The 26,057-nt window shown below is 34.2% G+C and overlaps 1 protein-coding gene across 1 annotated transcript; it reads right to left on the reverse strand.

Annotated features, from left to right (window-relative positions):
* Positions 1-21,810: 21,810 nt before the first annotated feature.
* Positions 21,811-23,043, reverse strand: LOC105061287 (polygalacturonase inhibitor 1-like). Its single transcript, XM_010945294.4, is given in 2 exon segments — positions 21,811-22,464; positions 22,467-23,043. Coding segments are annotated over 2 exon segments (1,008 nt in total). The 5' UTR covers positions 22,984-23,043; the 3' UTR covers positions 21,811-21,973.
* Between the last annotated feature and the right edge of the window lie 3,014 nt (positions 23,044-26,057).

Consider the following 26,057-nt stretch of genomic DNA (forward strand, 5'->3'; position numbering starts at 1 on the left):
AAATCTCGATCCTATCACTTCGAATCTGATTTGATCTGATAGTCAAACTTTGGATCGTTTAGGTCCTAATTAGATTTTGATTAGATGAAATTAGATGATCGGACCCAATCTAAATCATTGAAATATGGTATTCGTATTCTTTCTAATTATTGAAATTGATTCTGTATAGGATTATGGATGTTTGATCATGAGATATCGCGATATGATCTACGAATAAAATTTTTGAAAGAAAAATTTATAGAATTATGTGGGTTTATTGGAATGCGTTCGAAGTAAGTAATGTTTCACTTTTTCTAGATTTATCGGTAAATTATAATATATTTTTCTGACATGATTTGTGAAACGATGTATGAATTGGATGAATGGTATTTTGTTATGAAAATATCTTATTTGAAATGTTATGATGAAGCATGATTGAACATATTGATTTCATGATGCATTATATTGATTGATTTCGATACTACATGATTATATGTTTTATTATCGAAATTAGAATATGAAATATGATTTATGAAGAATTATGATATAAGAAACATTATGAATTGACAACCTGACTATGTAAAAGACCCTGCCAATGGGGGCATATACGTTGGCAATTGATTTGTCCTGAGGATTCATGTCGCCAGAGAGACCAGCGGTTTCGAAAGACTTTGCTGCCAGATGATTCACAGCTCACCGCAAGAAGATACGCGGTGTTATGACCCTGCCATAGGAAAAATATGGTCATAGCTCATGGTTGACGAAAAGAATTTAAGAACGAAAGAAATTGAAATCTCGAAAGAAACTTGAATTTTCGAAAAAGAAATGAATTTGGCATGAATTATATTGCATAATTGGAAATTGATTTCGAATTAATAAACTCTATATGCTTATTTTCTATAAATGATTATTTACTTAAATGCCTGATGAAATCTGTTGAGAAGTGATCATTGCTTACTGGACTGTCTAGCTCATTACCTTCTATTTTACTGTTTTTACAGATGTTGAAAGTTAAGATGATACAAAATATGAATGGAAGAGTGATCAGAAGCAGAATCCTTATACTTTTATTTTAGGTTGAAAGTCTTATTGAATTTGGTGTAAGACCTATGAATCATTATTGAATTTATTGAGATATTAAAGAAGAAATTTAGATCGTTATATTTTGGATTTAAATTATTGACTAATTATTCTGCTGTTGTTTTAGGATAGTATGATAAGATGCCTTGCATGCTTATGGGAAGAGTTTTCTATGAGTATGCCGCGGTTGTCATGACCCTCGATTCACAATCTCGGATCGGAGGCGTGACAAAAAATAAAGTGGTATCAAAGCATAAGTGGATGAATTATGAAACATAGAATCAGATATAGAATGGGTGTTAGTGGATAGACACCAAGGACATTATAGTGTAGATCTTTGATGATTGTAGTGGGAGAAATATTTATAAATTTTGATTAAATATTGAGATTATGTATAAAAGGATCGCAAGAGATTATGACATATGGAGTTTGAAATATGATGGATAATCTATAGATCATGATATGATTAGTTAGATCTTGATCGAAAGTAATCACAAAAGGATTGACATAAAATTTTATTGTGCATTATGGTTATTAATTTGATCATTGGTTATTCAAGTGAATCGTAAGTTTAAATTCGATGTGAGAATAATACTATGATATTACTTCTAGTTGAGAAGTTGACTATTGGCAAGATAAAGATTTGATGACAAAATATTATTCCAGAATGGGCTAAGAAAATTTTTTTTTATGATGCTTGATCGGAATATTTATCGAAAGTGAACTTGGTATGTGGATTATATATAAAGTGGCATATTAGGATGAATGCATATTTGAGGATATTGAAAAGAAACCTATTTCTTATTGATGAAATCGATTATGAGGTTGTAGAATATTCATCGTACTGGAATCCTTAATCATCATCCTTAGATCTAGATAATAGATCTTATTATGTCTCTTGGAGACTACATGATGTGTATGAAATTTCAATTTAAAGATTTCGTATCTAAGTTGATCAAGAGATTTTCTGATATTATTATTGAGGTTATTAATAAAAATTGATATCTTTAGATTAAGATAAAAGATCTGATTTATATTTATTTCAGATTAAGGGATCCATGTGAATTTACAATTTAGAAATTTTGGATTTAGGAATTGATAAGAGTTCCTTTGCTTTTGTTAACGAGATCCCTAATTGAATCTACTATTAAATAAGATTTAATTTTTGAAGCTTGTATGATTGTTATAAAAAGATATTTGATAGATATTGAAGATCCTGATGATAGAAATTTTAAAAAAAAAAAATTTTGATTGTTAGATCAGAGTGTGCAGTGGAAGCATGGTAATCTGGATTACTTTGAGTAAGTCAGGAATGTTGACCCTTTGAGTTAAAGAATTATGATAGATGATATGGTTTGATACAAAAAATTTATTGATATTAGAAAGAATAATATTTTAAAAATTTTAAATTATTTTAGATATCCTAATGTGATTTTTTTAAAAAATTAGCGCTTCCACCTACTATGCTAAAAAAAGTATTTAGCATCCTAATTCTAGGATGAGTGGACCCTTGATTTTTTATTTTAGATTTAGAATATTTAAAGATAAATTTTTCTATCCTAGAATTAAATTTTATAATTCTCTATTTATTAGGAAGAATTTGAGATTGTTTATCGAATAATGATTTCGATCTTAGATTATTATACTCAAATATTTATCTCCAGGATATAATAAAATTTAAAGTTTGAATTCTTTTGATCATTATTATTTCTCTGACTGAATAGAAAAGATTGAGGTTATCTATTGATATTGACGATAATTCTACAAAAGATGGATTGAAGTTATTTATAATTTAATTTGATGATGAATCAATTAATTAAGAGTAGTTAATGTTTAGATAAAGAAAAGTGATATACTTACTTAGAATAGAGACATTGATTTTGATTATAAGAATATAGTTTTGATTTAGATCAATTTTTGAGTTATTGATTTTTATTATGGAATGACTTAATGATAAAATTTGCTTCAAGAATCAGAATATTTAAGAGTTTGAGGGTTTGAGTAAGAAAATTTTGATGACTAGAAATAGTGGTTTTGATTCTAATCAACATCGATGATATTGATCTTTTCTTTATGAAATGATTAAATAATGAAGTTGTATCGAGAATTAAAATATAAAAGTTCGGGAATGAGATTGAAATGATAAATCTTCAATCTTTGAAAGTATGAATAAGAAAAAATATTTTTAAATTTTGATTGATTGGGATGTCATCATATGATTCATAGAAGTATGATTTTCTATCTTATGATGGATTAAAATTAAGAGTGGTTAATATTTTGAAATAAATAAATAAATGAATGAATGATGATGAATGAAGTTCTTGTGCAAGAATAGAGACATTTACCTTCTTCTATTCACAAGAGATAGATTTGATTTTAATTTGAGTCATGAGATATTGAACATTAATTTTTACAGAAATGAGATCATAATTTGAAATCTTGAAATATTAAAATCTTTGAGATGTTGATCTTGATAAATAAGAAAATGAATGATTCCATTTCAGATCGATATTTGATGTACTGACTTTTTCCTTATGAAATGATTTAAGAATGAATTCATATCAAGAATTAGACTATTGAAATATTTGTGGGTGAGATTCAAGTAAGAAACTATGAAGACTCAAGTAAAAAAATTTGAGGATGAAATTTCTTTTAGAAGGGAAGAATGTGATAGCCTGGCCCGAACAAGAATTCCAGCCCACCAAAGCCCAAAAAAAAAAAAAAGAAAAGAAAAAATAGGGGAGAAGACTCCTAAAGGGGAGTCTTCTTCCTCCTCTCGTCGGCTCCCAATCGGAGTCAGAAACGAGCTCCCTCCGACTCTATTTAAGGAGGAGATCCCTCCTCTCTCCTGTCCACCGAAGATCCTAAGCCCGGTCGGCAGCAATCGCCAAAAAATTTTGCGAAAGACCGACCTGTGCCTATCCAATTTGCTTGCCGGCGTCGGAGGTAAGCCTCCTCCCCTTCCTCTTTCTCCCTTTTCCTTTCCGTGCCGGTGTGCACGCTCGTCGGCGACTGGAGTCGTCGAATTTTGTTCGGAAGAAATCTTTCTTTTTGCCATTTTTCTGACGTCGGTGGTCACCGCCGACCATCGATTTGGCCCTCCTCTTATCGTTAGGTCATCCTCCTGCCGACGGCCGCCCCACATCGGTTGCACCGCCGGCGGCCAGCCAAGGAGGAGACTTGCCGGTCCCTCTGTTTCGGCCCAAAGGAACCCACGGGAAGAAGAAGAAAGAAAAAAAAAAGAAGAAGGAAAGAAAAGAAAGAAAAGAAAAGGAAAGAAAAAGAAAAGAAAAAGAAGAAGGAAAAGAAAAAAAAAAAGAGAGAAGAAAAAAAAGAAAAAAATAATATAATAATAATAAATAGGATTTTCTCTCCTCTCTCTTCTGTGAAGAAAAAAAAAGAGAGAAAAGAAAAATTATTAAATTAATTAATAAATAATGATATAAATAATAAAATATGAGAAAGAAAGTTTCTCTCTCTTCCCTCTCTCTCTTCAGCTTGAACTAGTATTTTCTCTATCTAAAATTGAACTTTCTCTCTCTAGATTATTTCTCTCTCCTAAGATTTTCTAGAATTTTGAGAAGAATGATGATGAATTTAAATGATCCTCGTGATGGATTTTTGATCTGTGATCGTCGAACGGTACACCGACATCCACTTTGATCAGATCAGATATTTTTAGATTTTATTTCTCATGATTTTATTAAATTATCTACATGATAATCTTAGCATGATCTGATCGATCGGATTTGTTGAATCATATCGTCTGAGGAGTCCAAGATATTTTTTTTTCTTTAAAATTTTCTCTCTCTAAAATTTTCTCTCTCTAAAATATTCTCTCTTTTGATTGATTCTCTCTTTAAAAAGATTAGTGAATGAAAAAATTTTTTAATATTTCTGATCTAATGAAGAATCCTGATCCATGATTGTCAGACAGCGTACTGCATCCACCTTGATCAGACCATGAATCTTTAGATTTGATCATCCATGATTTCGATCTAGCCATGACTTGATTTGATCATGTTGATTTTACCAATCGAGATATTGGACCAATCGTAATGTTGGATTGTGTCATCTGATCAATTCGAATTGTACCTTATGAATTCTCTCTCCTCTGATTTTCTCTCTCCACTTGATTTTATGAAATCGATGAAGAAATCTCGATCCTATCACTTCGAATCCAATTTGATCTGATAGTCAAACTTTGGATCTTTAGGTCCTAATTAGATTTTGATTAGATGAAATTAGATGATCGGACCCAATCTAAACTGTTGAAATATGGTATTCGTATTCTTTCTAATTATTGAAATTGATTCTGTATAGGATTGTGGATGTTTGATCATGGATATCGTGATATGACCTACGAATAGAATTTTTGAAAGAAAAATTTATAGAATTATGTGGGTTTATTAGAATACGTTCGAGGTAAGTAATGTTTCACTTTTTCTAGATTTATCACAAAATTATAATATATTTTTCTGACATGAATTGGATGAATGGTATTTTGTTATGAAAATATCTTATTTGAAATGTTATGATGAAGTATGATTGAACATATTGATTTCATGAAGTATTATATTGATTGATTTCGATACTACATGATTATATGTTTTATTAACGAAATTAGAATATGAAATATGATTTATGAAGAATTATGATATAAGAAACATTATAAATTGACAACCTGACTATGTAAAGGACCCTGCCAATGGGGGCATATACGTTGGCAATTGATTTGTCCTGAGGGTTCATGTCGTTAGAGAGACCAGCGACAAACCGCCAGAGAGACCAGCGGTTCCGAAAGATTTTGCTGCCAGATGATTCGCAGCTCACCGCAAGAAGATACATGTGTTATGACTCTGCCATAAGAAAAATATGGTCATAGCTCATGGTTGACGAAAAGAATTTAAGAACGAAAGAAATTGAAATCTCGAAAGAAACTTGAATTTTCGAAAAAAAATAAATTTGGCATGAATTATATTGCATAATTGAAAATTGATTTCGAATTAATGAACTCTATATGCTTATTTTATATAAATGATTATTTACTTAAATGCCTGATGACATCTGTTGAGAAGTGATCATTGCTTACTAGACTGTCTAGCTCATTACCTTCTATTTTACTATTTTTACAGATATTGAGGAATTAAGATGATACAAGATATGAATGGAAGAGTGATCAGAAGCAGAATCCTTATACTTTTATTTTAGGTTGAAAGTCTTATTGAATTTGGTGTAAGACCTATGAATCGTTGTTGAATTTATTGAGATATTAAAGAAGAAATTTATATCGTTATATTTTGAATTTAAATTATTGACTAATTATTCCGCTGTTGTTTTAGGATAGTATGATAAGATACCTTGCATGCTTATGGAAAGAGTTTTCTATGAGTATGCGGTGGTTGCCATGACCCTCGATTCACAATCTCGGATCGGGGGCGTGACACAAATCAATCCTCCAAAGCTTAATACTTGGTTTAGGATGAAATTCCAATTAACTTCTTATGTCGACCAGATTGGCTGCTTATTCTATTACAGATCACTAAATATCTCCATCCTATTGGCTTGTACTTCATCTCTATGTTTTTTCAGCCAAATGTCAGTGGAACCATTTATTATATCAACTTATACCTATTCCATGGGTCCTGTTTTGTATAGCAGATGATCTAAACAATTATCTCTTGTTGCTTTGTGTTTTTGTCTTATATTTTGAGTTCAGGCTGCTGTTTATTATTTTGTGCTGCAGCACTGGATATTTGGTATGTCTGATGAATTTTATGTATCAATGAAGCCTTTGGGTCATGTTCTACTGAAAAAATAATCGATCCTGAACATCTCTAACATCTGAAATGGTGGGCTGCTGCTTTATCCTTATATTGAAATACTGTCATTAAATAATTCGGTCTTAAGAAATTCTGAATGACATAATAGGTTATGATAATATGGTGGCAAATTTCCAAAGAATATATATATGAAGCAGGGATTCAGAGGACCTACACAATGCTCAAAGATGTCAATCCTAGCAGGCTGTGCATGTCTGTAATTAAATTTGTCCTCACCAATCTGGAACCAACTATTTTGTAAATATGCTCGGAAGGTACCTGCTGGTGTACCTTGATTTGTTTTGAGTTAAATTTTTTTTTCCTCTGATGTAAGAGTCAGGAAAGCCCAATTCAAAATTTTATTGCTGGTTTGTCTATTTTTTTTTCCTTTTTTTTTTTTTTTTTTTGGGGGTTGTGGACCCGGGGGGTGTTTGGGGGGGGGGGGGGGGGGGGGTGTTTGTTAATGTTGCTGACTAGCTGGAACTGTATTATTCAACCGTTGAGAAATGGCCACAGAATGATTTCAAGCCGGGCCTCTCTCTGCCCACGGCCTCCGTACTGCATGAGCAGTGCAATTGGACCATGCGAAATCCCACGGTGGATAACACGCCACGATACCCCTTGTATTTCATCAATTCCCGATTGCCCTGGTTCACTCGCACCATGCATGCAATAATTTCTCCTGACACGGACGTTCAGATTCCCTGGCACTCCAAGGGTTTCTTGTCTCTATTCTATGTGGAAGTATTGCTAGATCTGCTGTCTTGCTTGCAATCTTGGTGAACTACAATGTAGGCATACCCTAGACTCTTGGGAGGCTTCTATATCTACGTGTCCAGCATTTACAGATTACTCCTGGCCTGTTATATTGTTATTGCAATAATTTGTTTCCGGCTGTCTTTTTCCACTCAGGTTCTCCAAGTGGCTGGTTCAATCTCATCCTGAATATCGGATTTTCTGATCCAGCTGGCTAGGGGTTCACTTCTTCAAATTCTCTCTTGATCAGCTGGCCACCTACTGGTTTATACTGACTATATATTTCCTCTCCTTATGTTATGTTGTAATACCTTATTCCACCTTTGCTTTATACATTTGTGGCTTGTTCCCTGGGTGGTTTGTTAACCTTTAATACCCTAGCTATAATATGGCTTCGGATCTATTCCTTACCAAACATAACAAAATAAAAATAATAAAAATAGAGAGAGAGAGGAGAGAGAGAGAGTAGCCGTACCAGGCGGATTACTCCTATCTGTGCCAGGTCTTGGATGGCTTAGCCATGAGCGGTTTGGGACGTGCATGGCTCTCAAAATAAATGCGGGATGTGCGCATATGGTACATACCTCCCACGTTAAAATGGGGCCCACCCATCACATGCTATTAATTTTGTTTCCCTTCTCCTGCCCTTTGAAGACCCCGATTGCTGAGGCGACCCTGTGAGTAGACCTGGTTATATAGTGGGCAGCCCACCCGACCCCGACGGTCAGACGTTGGCCATTATTTTCAGTCCAATAGATTTATCTCGACCTAACTCAGACCTGATCCAAACCCACATCCTATTCCCTGGATCCCAAAAATCCTCTTCCACTTCGAGTCTTCTTGGTTCGTTGAGGCTTCGGATCCCATTCCCGACATGCTCTCCTTTCCAATGTCCCCATCCTCTAGCTTCCTCCACTACAGAAAAAATGGTCATTAACGACGCTATTAATGGTCATTAACGACGCTTTAAAGCGTCGCTATTTCACTTTACGACATTTTGAAAAGCGTCGGCAAAAGCGTCGACTATGTAAGAGTGGGGACGAATAGCGCCGACGTTTTTTAAAAGCGTCGTTATTTTTTAACGACGCTTTAAAGCGTCGTAAATATTTACATTAACGACGCTTTAAAGCGTCGTTAAATTTGTCTTAACGACGCTTATAAGTGTCGTTAATGTAAATTTTTACGACGCTTTAAAGCGTCGTAAAAGACAAATTTAACGACGCTTATAAGCATCGTTAATGTAAATATTTACGACGCTTTAAAGCGTCGCAAAAGACAAATTTAACGATGCTTTAAAGCGTCGTTAATGACCCGCGTGACATACAGTCTACCAAGACGCTTTTCGAAGCGTCGCTTTTGTCTTTAACGACGCTTATAAGCATCGTTAAAATAATTTTAACGACGCTTATAAGTGTCGTTAAAGGTTTTAAGAGGAAAAAAAAATACAGATATTATCTAAAAAAAAAAAGAATACAATACATTCCTGTACGAAATCATATCAATTATTCGAACATAAACATGTACAATCACCACACACATTCACACCTGTACAATCACCATCATTCACATCAAAAGCAAACTTAAATAGAAAATTTAATCAAACCAAAAGATAATATTTTATATAAATAAAAATAAAGTACTAATCGTCCATTACAATCAAGAGTAATATAAATAAATATAAAAATATAATAAAAATAAAATAATATCAATCTGCAGGCGGATGGTCGTCGTTGTCTCCACGTGACGTGCCACTATCTCGACGGGTGCCTGATATGCCAGGAGCCTACAAAAACATATCAAAAGCATGATTTGCATATCTATAAATAAAATATATAAATCATTAAATTAATACAAAAATATATATTTAATATTATGTGTTTACCTGAGATGACCATACATCTCTAATAAAGATGTAAGGCGATCAATCTGTCCCCTCATGGCCTGCATCTCGGCACGGCTCTGTCGCATCTCCTCCATCTCAGCGGCACGACTCTGTCTAATCTCCTGTATCTCCGCCTCGAGTCTGCGAACGCGTGAATCCTGAGCATCTGCTGCAGCATGCTGCGTATATCTACTAACCTCAGATAACTGAGTGGGGGTGACTCCTACTCCATAACCCCTCACTCGGCCGTAGCGCTCTGGTCCCATCAACTCTGTGAATACCTCGGCCTCGATACGGCTCTGCTGCGTAGATGCTGCGGACTCGTCGTCACGCTCCGCAATGAGAGATGTAGCCCTCTCCTGTATTTTTTTTGAAAACAAGAGTTATACATTAATAGCTAACAAAATTAAATTTAAATCATTGCAAAAAATATAATATTAATAATGCCGTACATATAAATCTCTCGACTCATCTCGAACAAAAGTACCATCCTGATGAGTATGAGTCATCCGGTAAAACTCCACTTGTCGGTTCCCTCCCATGCTCATCCTCCTACACAAATAATTTCAATTTTAAGCAAACAGTTATAATAATTTAAAAAAATATATGAGTATCATGATACAGACATGGTCCACGATACATAATGATATTAGTTATATAAATATTTCAACATAAAAATTAAAAGTTAATTATGAAAGTTTAAGGAACATACAAACTCCTGTCGGAGTCGTGCATAACTCTTCGACCCCGATGTATGAGGAACAGACTGAGCTGCTCGTGCAGCTCTACCAATAGCAGAATAAGTCTGTAAAATAAAGTAAAGAACTTGTTATATATATAATATATAATAAAAATCAATATTTTTATAAAATATTTAGGAAAAAAAGATAATAAACAGATAATATACCTGTGCCTCTCGGAGAACCAATAATGAACCAACTCCATCCACTGATGAGGGGTACATCAGGAGGATAATTCCTAGCAACCTCCTCCTCTGTCATACCCTGTCTCATATAGTCCTTCTTCAATTGTGCTCTATATTCTTTCCATTTGCGGTTGAGAGACTTCATTACAAAATCATGAGTGGATGGAGGGAGAACAAACTTGCTCTATAAAAAAAAAAAGTTAAATGAAATAAATTATATAAATGATTAACAATTAATATACAGTATGAACATCAATTCATTACCTTATAACTCGGAGGAGCTCAACTTTGTACGTTGGAAGCATGTCATTCCATTTTGCATAGCCCAACGGACATAGCTGAGGCTCCGAGCAACAGTCCCAAAAATGAAGTCAATAAGCAGGCAGCTTTCTTAATTGGCTGACCTAGCTGATTGCACTCCACAATAATCCTCTCGCCCTCACGCATCTGCCACACATCTCGTACTACTGTGGGTCCGCGTCTGGGGCGTACTCTCCCGGATCCGTCTGCAAAAAGTAATAAAAGTAACTATATCATAAATATACATAAAATGAAATAAAAAAAAATTACATGAAAGATAATATATACCCTGCACGTGTATCTCATCATCTGACTGATGAACAGGAGGATCGTGCTGTGCTGATGATGAAGGACAGGGCTCAGAATGCTGTGCAGCTGAACTGGCCTCAGGACTGCTGTGCTGAAGAAGACGTACCGGCCTCTGTCTGTGAAAACTGGAACTGCACACCAGCATATCGTCCCCTGCGACGCATGATGTCACCTAGCATTTATATAAATAAAAGGTAGAATCAGTTAATATATGGAGTAAAATAACACAATAATTAATGCAAAATATATACATCATAATAATTATTACCAGTAACAATCAAGCAGTAGTGTTTCTTCAATTCTGTTCTAACCAACATCGTCGTAGCATTTAAATCATCAGCTGGCACAAAATTGTAGGGCATACATTGTGTATAAGTGTCATCATCATCATCCTCCACTTGGTTTCCATATCATATAAGTCTCTAGGTTTTGTTTTGATGACAGTAAACCAATCTTTATCTTTTGCATCTTGTACATAAAATACTTGACGAGCTTGAGATGAAAAAATGAATGGGTCATCCTTCAATAACACACCAGTGTGTATCAACCTTGAAAAATTTACAAGTGTAAATCCATTTGCATCTTGTTTCAAACTCCTTGGTGAGTTTATGTCTATCCAATCACATCTAAACAGTACTACTTTAAATTTTTCATAATAATCCAACTCATAGATATCTTTAAGTGCACCATAATAGATTTTTCATCCGCTTCCACCATAACACCGCTATTCTGTGTTTTTCTAAATTTCTCCCGTTCTCTAGTATAAATTTAAAGCCATTAATTATGAAACCGTTATATCTATTTACAATCTTGTTAGTCCTCGAGCAAGAGCTATTAGTTTATCTGAATTATTTATCTCCATCATCTTTGATACCTAACAAAAAATGATATGACGAAGTGCAGTTGAGTTATCTGATATTAAATATGTATCAAAAATTAATATATCTCATAATTAAATATAAATCACACCTGATTCGAAAGCCACATAAGGAATAACTCGACCAACCATCGCTGTTCAATCCTTGCATTAGGATGAATGTTATGATTGGCTCGTCTCTGATAAATTAAAAATTCACTGCATAAAATATAAATATATCATTTAGAATATTATATCTAATATAAAATTTAAATTTTGATGTCATTCCTTAAATATACTAACCTGCGATGGTCAGATATTATGTCACTATGAAGTAACACATAACGATGTGCTTGTGCTAAGGATTTTTGATCAAGTACAATACTTTCAGCTCTTCCCAAGAATTTTTCAGCAGTTAAGAACTTATACAGTTCTGCATTCTCCACAAAGTCATTATGCCGTTGAGGTGACTAAAAATAATCTCTACACCTTGAAGATATCTTGAACAAAATGTCAAACATTCATCCGCAATATATGCTTCAGCAATCGAGCCTTCGGGATAGGCTCTATTTCGCACATAATCTTTAAGACGTACAAGATACCTTCAAGAATTAAATATTTATTAAAATATCAATATGCTGTTGTTTCTAATAAAATTATCAAAAGATTTAAGGTTTGCAATAATACCTCTCAATAGGATACATCCATCTATAATGTACCGGTCCACCAACTTTAACTTCTGAAGCTAGGTGAATGAGCAGATGTACCATAATAATAAAAAATTCAGGAGGAAAAATCTTTTCCATCTGGCAAAGTGTAATTGCAATATCGGATTCTAACTGATCAAGTTCCCGAGGATCAATAACTTTGGAACATAATGCCTTAAAGAATGACGATAATCGAAGTACAATTGTAACAACTTATTTCGGCAATGACGATCTTAAAGCTATTGAAAAAATATCTTGCATCAATATGTGACCATCATGACTTTTAAGATTTGAAAGTTTTCGATCCTTTAGATGCACACATCGTGAAATATTTGATGCATATCTATCAAGTACCTTGATACTTTTCAAAACTCTCAAAAAATTATCCTTTTCTCGAGCAGACATTGTGTAACATGCAGGAGGCACATAAATTCTATCATTAGCAAGCATTTTAGGATGAAGTTCCTGTCGGATACCCATTTCTTTTAAATCAAGACGTGCCTTCATGTTATCTTTGCTCTTTCCATCAAGATTTAAAAATGTTCTAAGTAAATTATCGCAAACATTCTTCTCTATATGCATGACATCAAGATTATGCCGAATAAGATTATGTTTCCAATAAGGTAAGTCAAAAAAGATACTTCGTTTTTTCCATAAATATTTACTGGACTATTGTGTAGATGCTATCTGTGTGTCTTCCTCATTTTCATCCTCGAAATAATTGTCTGGATCTTGAAACACCTCTGCATCTATAGTACTGATACTGACTTCCTCTGGTAACCCTTCATGCACTGAGCTTTCAACATCATCCCTTCCTCTTTTTTAGAGAACTTTGAGTGCTTACCATAGCTGTAATTGATGCCATCCATTTGTCTATGAACATCAGTTCCAGAAGGTGGAATAGGGGCACATCCTAATTCTATAGTACCATCAAACAAATCTTTCTGAAATCGAAACGGATGATTTGCTTCCAACCATCGACGATGTCCCATGTAACAAAATTTACCTCCATGTTTTAACCAAATTGAATATGTTGAATCTCCACAACAAGGACATGCGACCCGTCCCTTTGTACTCCAGCCAGATAAATTGGCATATGCTGGAAAATCATTAATAGTCCATAACAAAGCTGCCCGTAGTTTAAATGTTTGGCCGTTGGAAGCATCAAATGCATCAACACCCTCCCACAACTGTTTCAATTCCTCTATCAAAGGCTGTAGAAAAATATCAATATCATTGCCTAGACCCTTATCTCCTGGAATAACCATTGACAAGATAAGTGATGATTGTTTCATGCACATCCACGGTGGCAAATTGTAAGGTATCAAAACGACTGGCCAAGTGCTGTAGGTAGAACTCAGGGTCCGAAATGGATTGAAGCCATCAGAAGCTAAGCCAAACCTAACACTGCGAACATCAGAGGCAAAATCAAGATGCCTATCATCAAATGCTTTCCATTGAAGACTATCTGCTGGATGTCTCAACATTCCATCCTTTGTACGTCCTTCATCATGCCATCTCATTGATGAAGCTGTTTTTGATGATGCATAAATCCTTTTCAATCTAGGTATAAGAGGAAAGTAACGCAATACCTTGGCCGGTTTCTTTTTACTCCGCATTGCATCCAATTCATTCAGTACATCGTCTCGATCTTCTTTTTGTGTTATCCATCTTGAAGATCCACATACATTGCATGACTCTTGATTAGCGTTTTCACCCTGATATAACATACAATCTTTCGGACAACTATGAATCTTTTCGTATCCAAGATCCAATTCCTTTACTACTTTCTTGGCTTCATAATACGATGGTGGTAAACGAGTGCTTTCTGAAAATGCATCCTTTAATAACTTGAGCAGCATGGTAAAACTCTTTCCAGACCATCCATTCAAATATTTTATATGAAATAAATGTACAAGAAAAGAAATCTTAGAAAATTTCGTACAATCCGGATATAATTCTTCGTCTGCATCTTTCATTAAGGTGTGATAACGAGCTGTCTCATCATTAGATGTATGTATAGGCTCCTCAACATGCATACGTTCCGTATGCGTACATTCATCAAACATCCCAACTGTTTCTTGTATATTACTGGATTCTCCTAAATTTTGAACACCAAATCCAAAAGCATCTGTGATCAAACTCCTTATATCATCATCTCTTGCAGAATTGTCTTGTAGGCTAGTGGATCCAAAATGAGTCAAGGGTTGGTTACATGATGATGGCAACATAGATTCTCCATGAAAAATCCAGTCGGTATAACCTCTTAAAAAACCATTCCATACCAAATGTTCTTCAACATTTTGTGGATCTAAAGAAGAACTATTTACACATTTCCGACATGGACATAAAATCTTTCCATTCAAACTACTTTTCTCCATACCAAATTTAATGAAGTCATGAACTCCATCTAAATATTCTTTACTATTCCTTGGTTTATTTATCCAACTTTTGTCCATTGTAGGATAAAAATGATCGAACTTGCAATTTATCTAAAAATAAAAAAAATTATACAATCTTATTAATGCAATGAGTAAAAAATATCAGTCATTTCATAAAATTCAAAAAAATAACAGCTAGATAAAGTTTACATAGTAAATGCTTGCTATCATCAACTAATAGGTAAAGAAGGTCCTATCCCATTCAGAAAATATATTAATTCTATAGGTCAATTACAAAAATCAAATGATATGCAACAAGAGTCGAAAAAAATTTCGGCAGCATTTCCTCTTAGTTCTTCCGTATAGGAAGAACAAAAGGAAAATACCATCCGAAATTTTTTTCGAACCCTCAGCATACCATTTGATTATGGTAATGACCTATAGAATTACTCACATTTTTCAAACTGTCCATACTGGACAATCAATTGATCAATGTACATAATTCTTTTATCCGTACAAAAATAAATAAATGTACGGATACAATAGAATATGTACATTAATCAAAAGACGGGTCTATGTTTCTATGCAATGTAATTTTTTTTAAAATTAATTCATAATTAACATTGCCTGGCATGAAATTCACAACCATCACAAAAACACTCATGAAAATCTACTTAGCATGCATTTTAAAATTAAAATCTACTTATCAAGTTAATATGATCAAATTTTCATTTTTTTTTTCCAAGGAAAGGGAGAGCCACCTAACTTTATTCAAAGGAAAAGAAAGAATTAAATAGGTAGAAAGAAAGAAAAAGAAGGTACAAGAAATTAGATTGGACAAGGTTTAAACCAACGGGGAAGATTAATACATCAGATAACCACTGTTCCTAATGTATGATTAACTTTAAAGAAACATAGAAATGTTTTTGGTTGCACAAGATTAACCAGTCCTTCAGAAGGTTTAGTATTCTATCTTCTGAAGTAGTCCAATTCATTTAAACTCTTGCATTTCTCTCCTTACAACAAATCTAGAGTAAGGCTTCACAACATAATTGGTTGATTGGGATATTTCTAGGAATACAATGTGTCCTCCAAGAAGTCCATACAGTGAAAAGAATTTAGCAAGATGTGAGAGTTACAAGTGTTAGAATTTTATTCCGTAGGGACGAGTGAAATCACATTTGAGGAGAAGATATGGTCTAAAGATTCTTCTATGTCATTGTCGAAGATACGTCTACCAAACTCTTTTCCTATTGTCGTACCCCAAATCCAAAATTTGAGCTGGGTCAAAAAATCCAAATAATACTTTCCAACCAACTTTTCTGGATGATGCTATATCTTTTTTTTGAGATTTGTCTTGATTTCGTTGGTCAGCCATAGGAAGATTTTTTGAACTTTTAAATGTGCCAGCATTTTCCATACCATACTAAATAGGCATCTCTGGCCACCCAAATTCAAATCATTATACAAAGAAGCAATCATGAAATTAGATGTATCATCACTCCCTCGTAGCACTGTGCCTACGTCTCTAGTTAGTCAGCAGCTTCTTAATGAATTCATGAGTCATATCAGATAGTGCTGCACTGTCATGGGTAATGGCCAAAATACCTTAATATTCCAACAAGACATTCTATAGTTCCGTTGTGATGCAACCGTGATGTTTTTTCCCTACAATTTTCATAAAGATTAGGATAATATGACATAAAGGATTATCACCCATCTAATACCTCTTCCCGAAAAGTTGATATCATAACCATAGCCAAGCTGAAATTTTAATGTACTCCAACAGATGGTAAGGTAAGATGTTTAGAAGAACATACAATCTAATTTCCCCAAAGACCTTTATTATTTTTGAAAAATTTCCAGCCCCATTTGGCTTATAATGCTTGGTTCATGAGTTTGAGACCTTTTATCCCAAGTCTTCCTTCGGTTTTGCCCTTAGGTACTAATTTTTATTTGACCAGTCATGCTGAGCTAGAAACGGATATAATAGATATTTCTATAGGAAAGCTCTTTTGTATTAGTCTATCCTCTTCATGTTCTTAACTGGCATTCGCATGTAATGGCATACAGTATTTTGGTAACACTATGAAGACTGCGTTAACCAAAATTCACCAAAAGATAAAAACTTAGCCTTCCATGTGTTACCGTTCTGTTTTCAAGCCTTGTGACTAGTGATAGCTAATCATTTTTTTTGTGAGCTTGCACATAGAGAGAGGTCCAACATAAGTGATGGGTAACTCTGTGTTCGCAAATCTATAATGTGCATATATAGATGTTTGCAGCAGTAGAATGATGCCTAAGGTATGTCACAATCTTTTTGGTGACAAAAAGTTGTGACAAAATGTTACAATTAATTATTTAGATAAATTTCAACTCTAGCCATTTCTGTGATAAAAAGTTGCAACTAATACTATAATTTAATGAGAGATTATCAACCAACTTGAATATTTCACAATGATATAGAAACTGTTGAAACTAAATTAGTCTATGGACCTCACTTTGAAATGCATTCTATTATTGCTAGCTCTTTTATCCTTGGCAAACAATGCTATGGAAACAATATCTAGATTAATAAAAACTTTTTTTGCATTACAATAGTGCGCATTTGATGTAGCTAATAAAAAATTATTATGGAACTATCAGTAGTTTTTGATCAAATTGACTTTTCCAATGTACTTTTCAAAAAGTTGTAGTTAATTATATGTTAAGAGGACATTATTGACAACACTATACAAATAAATACATAATCCATATAGTGCAGTGATAAAAAAAAAAAAAATTGCAATTTGTAAATTGTGCTATATTGCTTCTAAAATATGATAAAAACATATCCTCCACTTGCTATTGTCAATGTTTATATATTATGATATGTGTGCACTTTCAACGGCTTAATTTATATAATGAAATTATGAAACTCTCAAAATGAATAAAAAAATCATAAAGATCTACACTAAGGATGCAAACATAACTCCCAAAAATTGAAACTAATTGTGTAAGGCAAGGTATATTATAATGGCCCTAAGTGACAATGCAAGGTATGATAATTGGATTTTCTTCATAATTAAGATATGAGATAAAGATAGACGTTTCCATTGAATAAAGGTATGAAAACTATGCACCATGTGCTCATAATCTCCATATAACAGAAAAGATATTTAACTTTTCAATCACAACAAAATGAAGTCTAATCTGATAAATGGAAAGCTTGATATCTCGCTAGCATTAGGCTAAGAGCCACAAGGAAAAAAAAATAAGTGTCATTTGATTGGACTGATCAGTAGTATGTGAACATTAGACCATACAAATCAAACAAAGCCACTTTCAACCATAAATACATGTCAAATAAGGACATACAAACTAGATTTGGGTAGTCACATCAATAACTAAAAATGATCACAATCAAAATAAAAGAGCTTTCCTCCACCTTAAATTGAGTCCATGGTAGATGCTAAGTTGTCTTATGGGCCTAATTCTCATGCGAAAGTTCAAAATTTAAAGCTAATTAGCTTTTTATCTTGTAAGGTACTTGATTAGGACATCATATTTTACACAACTTACTAGTTAAAATAAAAAAGTTTTATTTTTGCTTTTGAGGAAATCTTAAGTTATATTAGTTATTAAGATGAAAAATATTTCAATACTTCAATTATAGTTAATTTAAAATGACCATTTACAATGTGATATCCTTTGTAGTTTACCTTAGATATTATTAGTATTTTTTGGTACAAACCTTGAATACCGTTTGATCACTCATATTTTATTGTATTTCTAAATCCACCCTTTATGAAACTTTCATAAAAGACCGTAGAAAGTAGTTTATTCACATCTATTTCTGAAAACACACCCCACAAACTTACAAAAATGATCTACTTCATCTTTAATGTTGCATGTTTAAGCCAATATATATATATATATATATATATATATATATATATATATATATATATATTTCATTTTAGCAAAATAGACGCTCAAAACATGCATTCGATATAGAAACAAATTATATTACTTAAATTAGACATTCTGTAGAAAACTATAACACTAAAACTAGTTGCAGTGCGAGCTTTCAGTCCAATGTGGCACCTCATGAATGGTCGAGCTAATTCCGATGACACCAACCACACTTCCGTGCACCAGTATCCCACAGGCATGTTAGTTGGGGAAGCAATAGGTAGCTAACCTGATCATAGAAAATTATGTTTATTCAACTCTACTTAATATTTTTCAATAGCTTTTGGCTTAACTTGTCGGCAATCTTCTAATTAGGAAGTCGCTATTGCCATCTCATGTGAGAGTGACAAAAATTAAAGTCGCTCCAAGACTTGATCACGTCTGCCCAAAGAGTTTGAACACTATTTTAATAGTGAATTCCTATATGAATAGATGATGCTGAATATGTCACCTATAAGCTCAATGAACATTAAAGTCTAATGTCTAATAATGGACATCTGTAAAGATATAAGAACCATGCATCCTGTACTCTTTGAGGACTTCTGTCCGCTCAAAACATTTTGTCACCCAAAATATTCAGACACAAATTAATCAAGGGACCACTGCATTTTTAGATGCTTAACAATTGGTTAATTCTTGAGAATCATACTGCAAGTTTAAGCAAATAGCTTGTGGCATTACCAAGCTATTTTTTTTGAAGTTACAGCATTACCATTATTTTTTCTGAAGTTACAGCATATAGAATTTTTTTCTGGACACAGAGACTTTATTGATTACCTATCAAACTTGGGCATAAGATCTCCTCATATTCAGCAAACTTCCAACCATGCAAAATCTTAGTTTTATAAAATTCCAACTATGCACGATCATCCCTAATTTTTCTAATTTTGCTGATTTGTACATTGGACATTTTTATGATTTTAGGATTGAGTCAATCCCACCAGAAGACTTGTATCCAAATTTAGTAAATTTCTGATATGGAAATTGTAAAAAATATCAGGCCGGTGAAAACTATAATTCACATTACCAAGAAGATACTGCTTACGAATATAACGAGTGTCAGACAAACTGATACAACTCAGTAATAAGAGAAAACTATGATTTCTTGAACAAATTCACAACACATTATGCTACAATCCAGAAACAAACAAGAAAAGCAATGACGGACAATAAATTTGAGGAAAAAGAAACGAGACCGGCCCTAACAAGAACAAGCTATATGCAAGAAAGCCGGCCAGCAACTCAAAAGCTTAAATGACGAAGAGAAAAAGGGAGGAGAAGGACCAACCTCGGAGGAGAGGTACTCGAGGACGGTGGCGAGGAAGACCGGAGTGCCGGCGCTCACGCGGTCCGCGCACTTGCCCTTCTTGAGGAAGCGGGAGATCCTCCCGACGGGGAAAATAAGCCCCGCCTTGTTGCTCCTCGACTTCCCCTTCTTTGAAGGCAACGAGAACGGCGGACGGCGGCTGCGCTACCGGTGGCAGAGATGGGGTCGGCGGAAAAAAGGATGGAAAGGGACGGCGGGAGATAGATTAGGGCACGGGAGATTGGGGGTATTAAACGAACCCAACGACGCTTTTTAGCATCGTTAAATACTGGCATAAAAAAGCATCGGAATTTGCTTTACGACGCTTTTAAGCGTCGTTAAACGACGACGCTTTTTAAAAGCGTCGGCAGGTCAGCGCAACTTGCCGACGCTTTCCAAAAGCGTCGGCAAAAAATTGTCGTTAAACATCCTTTTCGTTGTAGTGATAGAAATTGAATTTTTCCTACTAATAGAGTTTGTTAGTTTCATAACTTAAATAATAAAAAAATAAAATAATACCTAAGAGAGATCTTTTGTGACCTTTTATATCCTCTCTGTTCTTCATCAAGTCTCTTCATCCATTATCTTCCTTATCAAGTTATTTTTTCCATCTGTAAGATCTTCCTCCAAGTCTCTTTCTCTTTTTCTAATCCCACGCATCATGTCTCCTATACATAAGGTCTTTTCGAGTTCTTTTCTTTTTTTTCAAATTCTTCTTTTTTTCTAAGATCTTTTTATTTAAAAATTCATGAAACTTGTATATATCATGTTATCTACATATGTATTGGGACATAGGATAATATTTTGCTAGGTAAGTATTAAGTGATCATATATTATGTATTTATGAATATTAAATTCGATAAAGTATGTATCAATTTATCTATAGATGTGTATTCGATCGTTGTTGGGTATACATCAAAAAAGCTTATAATATACATCAATAAACTATCTAGTATGTATTATTTGATCACGTGTTATGTACTTATGAGTGCTGTATTTTGAAAACTCGATATCATTTTATCTAGAGATGTGTATTGGAATATCGGATAAATATTTTTTTAAATATATATCAACTGGTCATATATTGTAGACTGGTGAATACTAATTTCGATAAACTATGTATCAATTTATCTATAGATATATATATATTAGATCGTTACTGGATGTGTATCAAAAAAATCTATAGTATGTATTATTTTATTATATACTGTATATTAACTTATTTAATAATTAATTTATTTAAAGTATATTATATGATCATATAGTATGTACCGTAAATGAAAAGAAAGAGAATCTATTTTTTTAATCATAAACTAATAACTTTGTTAGTAAAAAATTTTTTAATTTTTAGATTTATTTTTTAAAATTGATATTAAGAGAAATATGGCATACTATGCGTTGATATTTTATAGTGCCCCTCTCATATGATTTTTGTTCTTAATTATGGCCATGATGCGTAAATGTTTGACCCATCACCATATGCACGTTGGACCAGAAACGAGAACGGTGCCCTTCAGCATCTGCGGTTGGCATGTAATATCCGGGGCCAATCTTGGGATCCATAAAATACATGTTACCGAGATATTATTTTATGTAGACCGCAAGACGAAATAACACTACATGAAGAAAGGCACATGCGTGCACTGAAGAGAAGATAAGGAAATCCAATCTAGTTTGACTATTGAGCACAATTGACTTTTACTTTGACCTCTTGCCTCAGCTTCGGCTGGCTTTGTGGCACGCCGGAAGTGGCGTTCCGCAGAGGCATTTGTTGTGGAGGTAGCACTCCGCGCCGTGCCGCACCATCGCCCTCCCGGTGGGTATCTCTCCACACAGCTGGTTGTAGGTCAGATTCAGGTCCTTGAGCTGGTTCAGGTCCATGAGCGACTTGGACACCCTCCCCCGGATCCGGTTGTGGCTCAGGTCCAATTTCGTTAGACGCCTGGGGAACACAACGCGAGTCATGTCGAACCCCAGCTCGTTCCACGACAAGTCGATCTTGGTCATCGGCTTCACGGCGCTGAACAAGAACGACGGGTCTCCGGCGAGCTGATTGTGGCCCAGATCGATGGTGTCGATGTCGCCATCGCCGTAGGATGGAGGAATCTTGCCCGTTAGCTGGTTGTTGGAGAGTATAAGGAAGCGAAACTCTCCATGTAGCAGGCCTGGTGGTATAGATCCCGTGAGGCGGTTGCCGCTAAGATCAAGTAGCGGAGGTTGGAAAGGCTGCTGAGGGCGGAAGGGATGGGGCCGGAGAGCTTGTTGTTGGAGAGGATGAGGGCGCTGAGATTGGTGCTGGAGAGGAAGGCAGGGACAGGACCGGAGATGGAGGTGTCGCTTATCTGGAGGAGCTCGAGGCTGGAGAGCTTGGCGAAGGAGGGAGGGATGGGACCGGTGAGGCCCATCATGGTGTCGAAGGATAGGAATTGGAGGGCGGAGAGGTCGCCGATGGCGGACGGGACTCGGGCGGAGATGTTGACGGCTGAGAGGTAAACGTTGTAGACCCGGCCGGACTCGGTGCAGTAGAGGTTACTCCAGTTGCAGCAGTTGGTGGCGGGGACCCAGGTAGAGAGCTCGACTGGGTTGCCAAGGGAGTCCTTAGTTTTGAGCAAGGCTGTTCTGTCGCCAATATCACAATCCATAGAAGTCACGGGGCTTGGGTTGGCGGATAGAAGGAAGAGGAATAAGACAAGTGGCCCGAAGGTGGATAGCGTGGGAATAGACATGTCTATTTCTTGGTCTTGAACTTTGATTTCATAGAACGTTCTTAACTGGATGGAGAGCAAGAGGAGGAAAAAAGGCCAATTTATAGAGGAGTTCGCGTCGGTGGATGGAGCCACGTGACCTTACAGATGCGAGCCTCGAAGATAATTTATTATAGGTGGGGATTTCGTGGAATGTGAGGCTACTGTTGGGAAGCTTCCAGGGGCAGCCTTTACCCCAACAATTGACTCTGGGGAACATGGGTTACATTTTGTGTAAAATAATTAGCATGCATGCCAAGCAGGTTAGGTACCAAAGATGCTTTAGCTTATATTGTATTATCGTTTTGCAACTTTACGGTCTTTGTTTACTTTTAAGCAATCTTTATTTGCTAAATCGAATATTTAGTAGGCATCCAAAGTAGCGCGCCCTTCAAAGCGGCTCGTTTATCAGTAAACAAAAGGTACTCTTATCCTGCCACACCTTTACATGCCTAAGAAAAGTTTGATAATCGAGATCACCATATGTTATTATATTATCATGTTTTATAACTTTTCCCTCTATATTATTTTTTTAAAAACAAATTATTTACTAAAATAAATACATAGTAGTTCCGACGATGCTTGTGATGGCATCATGGAATTAATTGGCAACACTTTTTAGTATCGGCAAAGACCAAAAATTGTATTAGTATTTTTTTTTTTTTTTATAGTGTAGATATTCAAAGTATGAACTTGGGAGTAGCTTGACAACTCTAACCACCACAACACTACCAACTTGATCATTAGAGAACAATACGGTGATTTTAATCCTACTCCAGTTCATATACCTAGAAAATATTCTGATGGGCAAGCCATAGGGGTTGTGGGATTAAGGATCCGTCCAATGGCCAAGAGGTAATTTAATATTATCATTTTTATAAAAAATTCCTTACTTATATTATATTAATATTATTTTAATTATATTTTAATAATATTAATTATATTACTATTTTATAAATTATTAGTACATTGATTATGGCCAAATATGGGTTATATTTTATGTGTAAAAATAATTAGGAAGCATGCTAAACAGCTTAGGCACCAGAGGTACTTTAGCTTAATTTTATCATATTATTGTTTTGTAATTTTTCAATCTTTATTTACTTTTAAGCAATCTCTGTTTACTAAATTGGATATTTGGTAGGCATCCAAAGAAGCACACCCTTCAAACCTGCTTGGTTATCAAGAAGGATTTGTTTGGTTAGTAGGAATTGAAGAGAGAAAGTAGCAATTCTTAGAAAATGAAGAAGAGTTCTCTTATTTGATTAGAGTTTTAAGATAAGAGAAAATAAAAAAAATTCTTCTCATAGGAAGACACCTTTCATATTTCATGAAAAGTAAAAATCTATGGAAGATATGGGTTTTGAGACTTTCCACGAGATAAAAATTGATGGTCTTTTTTTCTTTCTAAAAATATCCTTTTAAGATCCACAACTAAAATTTTATAAAATATTAATAGATGGTTAAGATAAAATACTGAAAATGATATATGCTAAGATCTTCATTTTCTTCTCCTTGTAAAATTAATATAACATTATATTAATATAATTCTAATATTTATATCAATATAATATAAAATTTTTGAATTTATATTATAATATTTATAATATATTAATATTATTTTGATACTTATACTAATATAATTTTTTATTAATATGAATATAATATCTACATTAATATATTAATATTATATTAACATAATTTTATATTTAATATTATATTTATATCTATATTAATAAATTTATTATTTTAAATATTAATAAAATATTAATATATATTAGTATTATATTAATATAATAAATTATTATAATCTGATATCATATTATAATATAATATTATTATATTTATATTAATATAATATTATGTTATTATTTATATAAAGTTTGTGAGCAAAAAGATATGATCTAATATTTATTAAGGATATAATAGTTATTTTATATATTTTTTCAGAAAAATTGATGCTTAATCAAATATAAGTTATTTTACAATAATGATCAACCAAATATATCAAAATTATATCTCTAGAAAGTAACTTCTCATAAAGTTAATTTTTGGGAAGAAAAGTTCTTTTGTTAATCAAATGAGTCCTAAAAAAAAAGTTGACTCTTATCCTATGACAGTTTTTTTTTTTTTTTGATGGGAAGGGTTAGACAAAATCTAACCCAATTTTTCATTATATTAGATATAGTAGAATAGAAGTATACAATATTCAAATAGATGTATACCAGTGAAAACCTGACTCAAAATGTGGTGAATGAGATATATCCTACGACTTATTCCCACAGCTATTTCAAAGCTTTCCAACCCTTTTTGTAGGCTTTCCGACCTATCTCTGCTTCATACTTATTGCAGATGTTGGACAATGCTGCTATCAATCTTTCCGCCTTCTGCTTGAAATATGATAGCTATGTTATGCTATGTGATGCTTGTTAGTTGACGGCTCCTGGCGACATTTTCTATTTTCGTTAACAGTCATAGGACTCATTGCCTTCTGACGCCATTTTCTGAAATGATCTACTTGGGAATTCTGTGCTGGTATCTCGACATCTGTGCTATTTTCTGAAATGTTAACATCCAAAAAATACTGCTACCATTCTTGTTATGATCTTTTTGTTAGAGTACCCCTGCTGTTTTGGTCTGAATCTTCTTCAAGATCCTCCTGATTTGTTGGATTTGTTTCGAAGTCTCAGCATTGATGTGTTCTGTCCACGAGCAGAAGAGGTTAGCTGTTTGCAAGGCTATCATTCGTGGAAGATAAGCATGATATTGGAAACATCTCTTGTTGCGTTCCTTCCATGTGCACCATTATCCCATTGCAAAGAGTGCTGCTAGACCATTGTCTAGAAGTTCCTCAGGTCGTCCTTCGTTCCATAACATATCTTGTGTCGGTGGGAGGTCTCTAAAATGTACATTGTCTTGAAGAAAGTCCATACCTATTTTGAGAACGAACATTGGAGTAGGTGGTCTATTGTCTCTGGACTCGAATCACATAGTGTACAACTATTTTTTCCCTGCCACCCTCGCTTGGCAAGGTTAGTTTTCACGAGAACTTTGTC

This window comes from Elaeis guineensis, chromosome 1, assembly GCF_000442705.2.
Source record: "Elaeis guineensis isolate ETL-2024a chromosome 1, EG11, whole genome shotgun sequence".
NCBI classification, from domain to species: Eukaryota; Viridiplantae; Streptophyta; class Magnoliopsida; order Arecales; family Arecaceae; genus Elaeis; species Elaeis guineensis.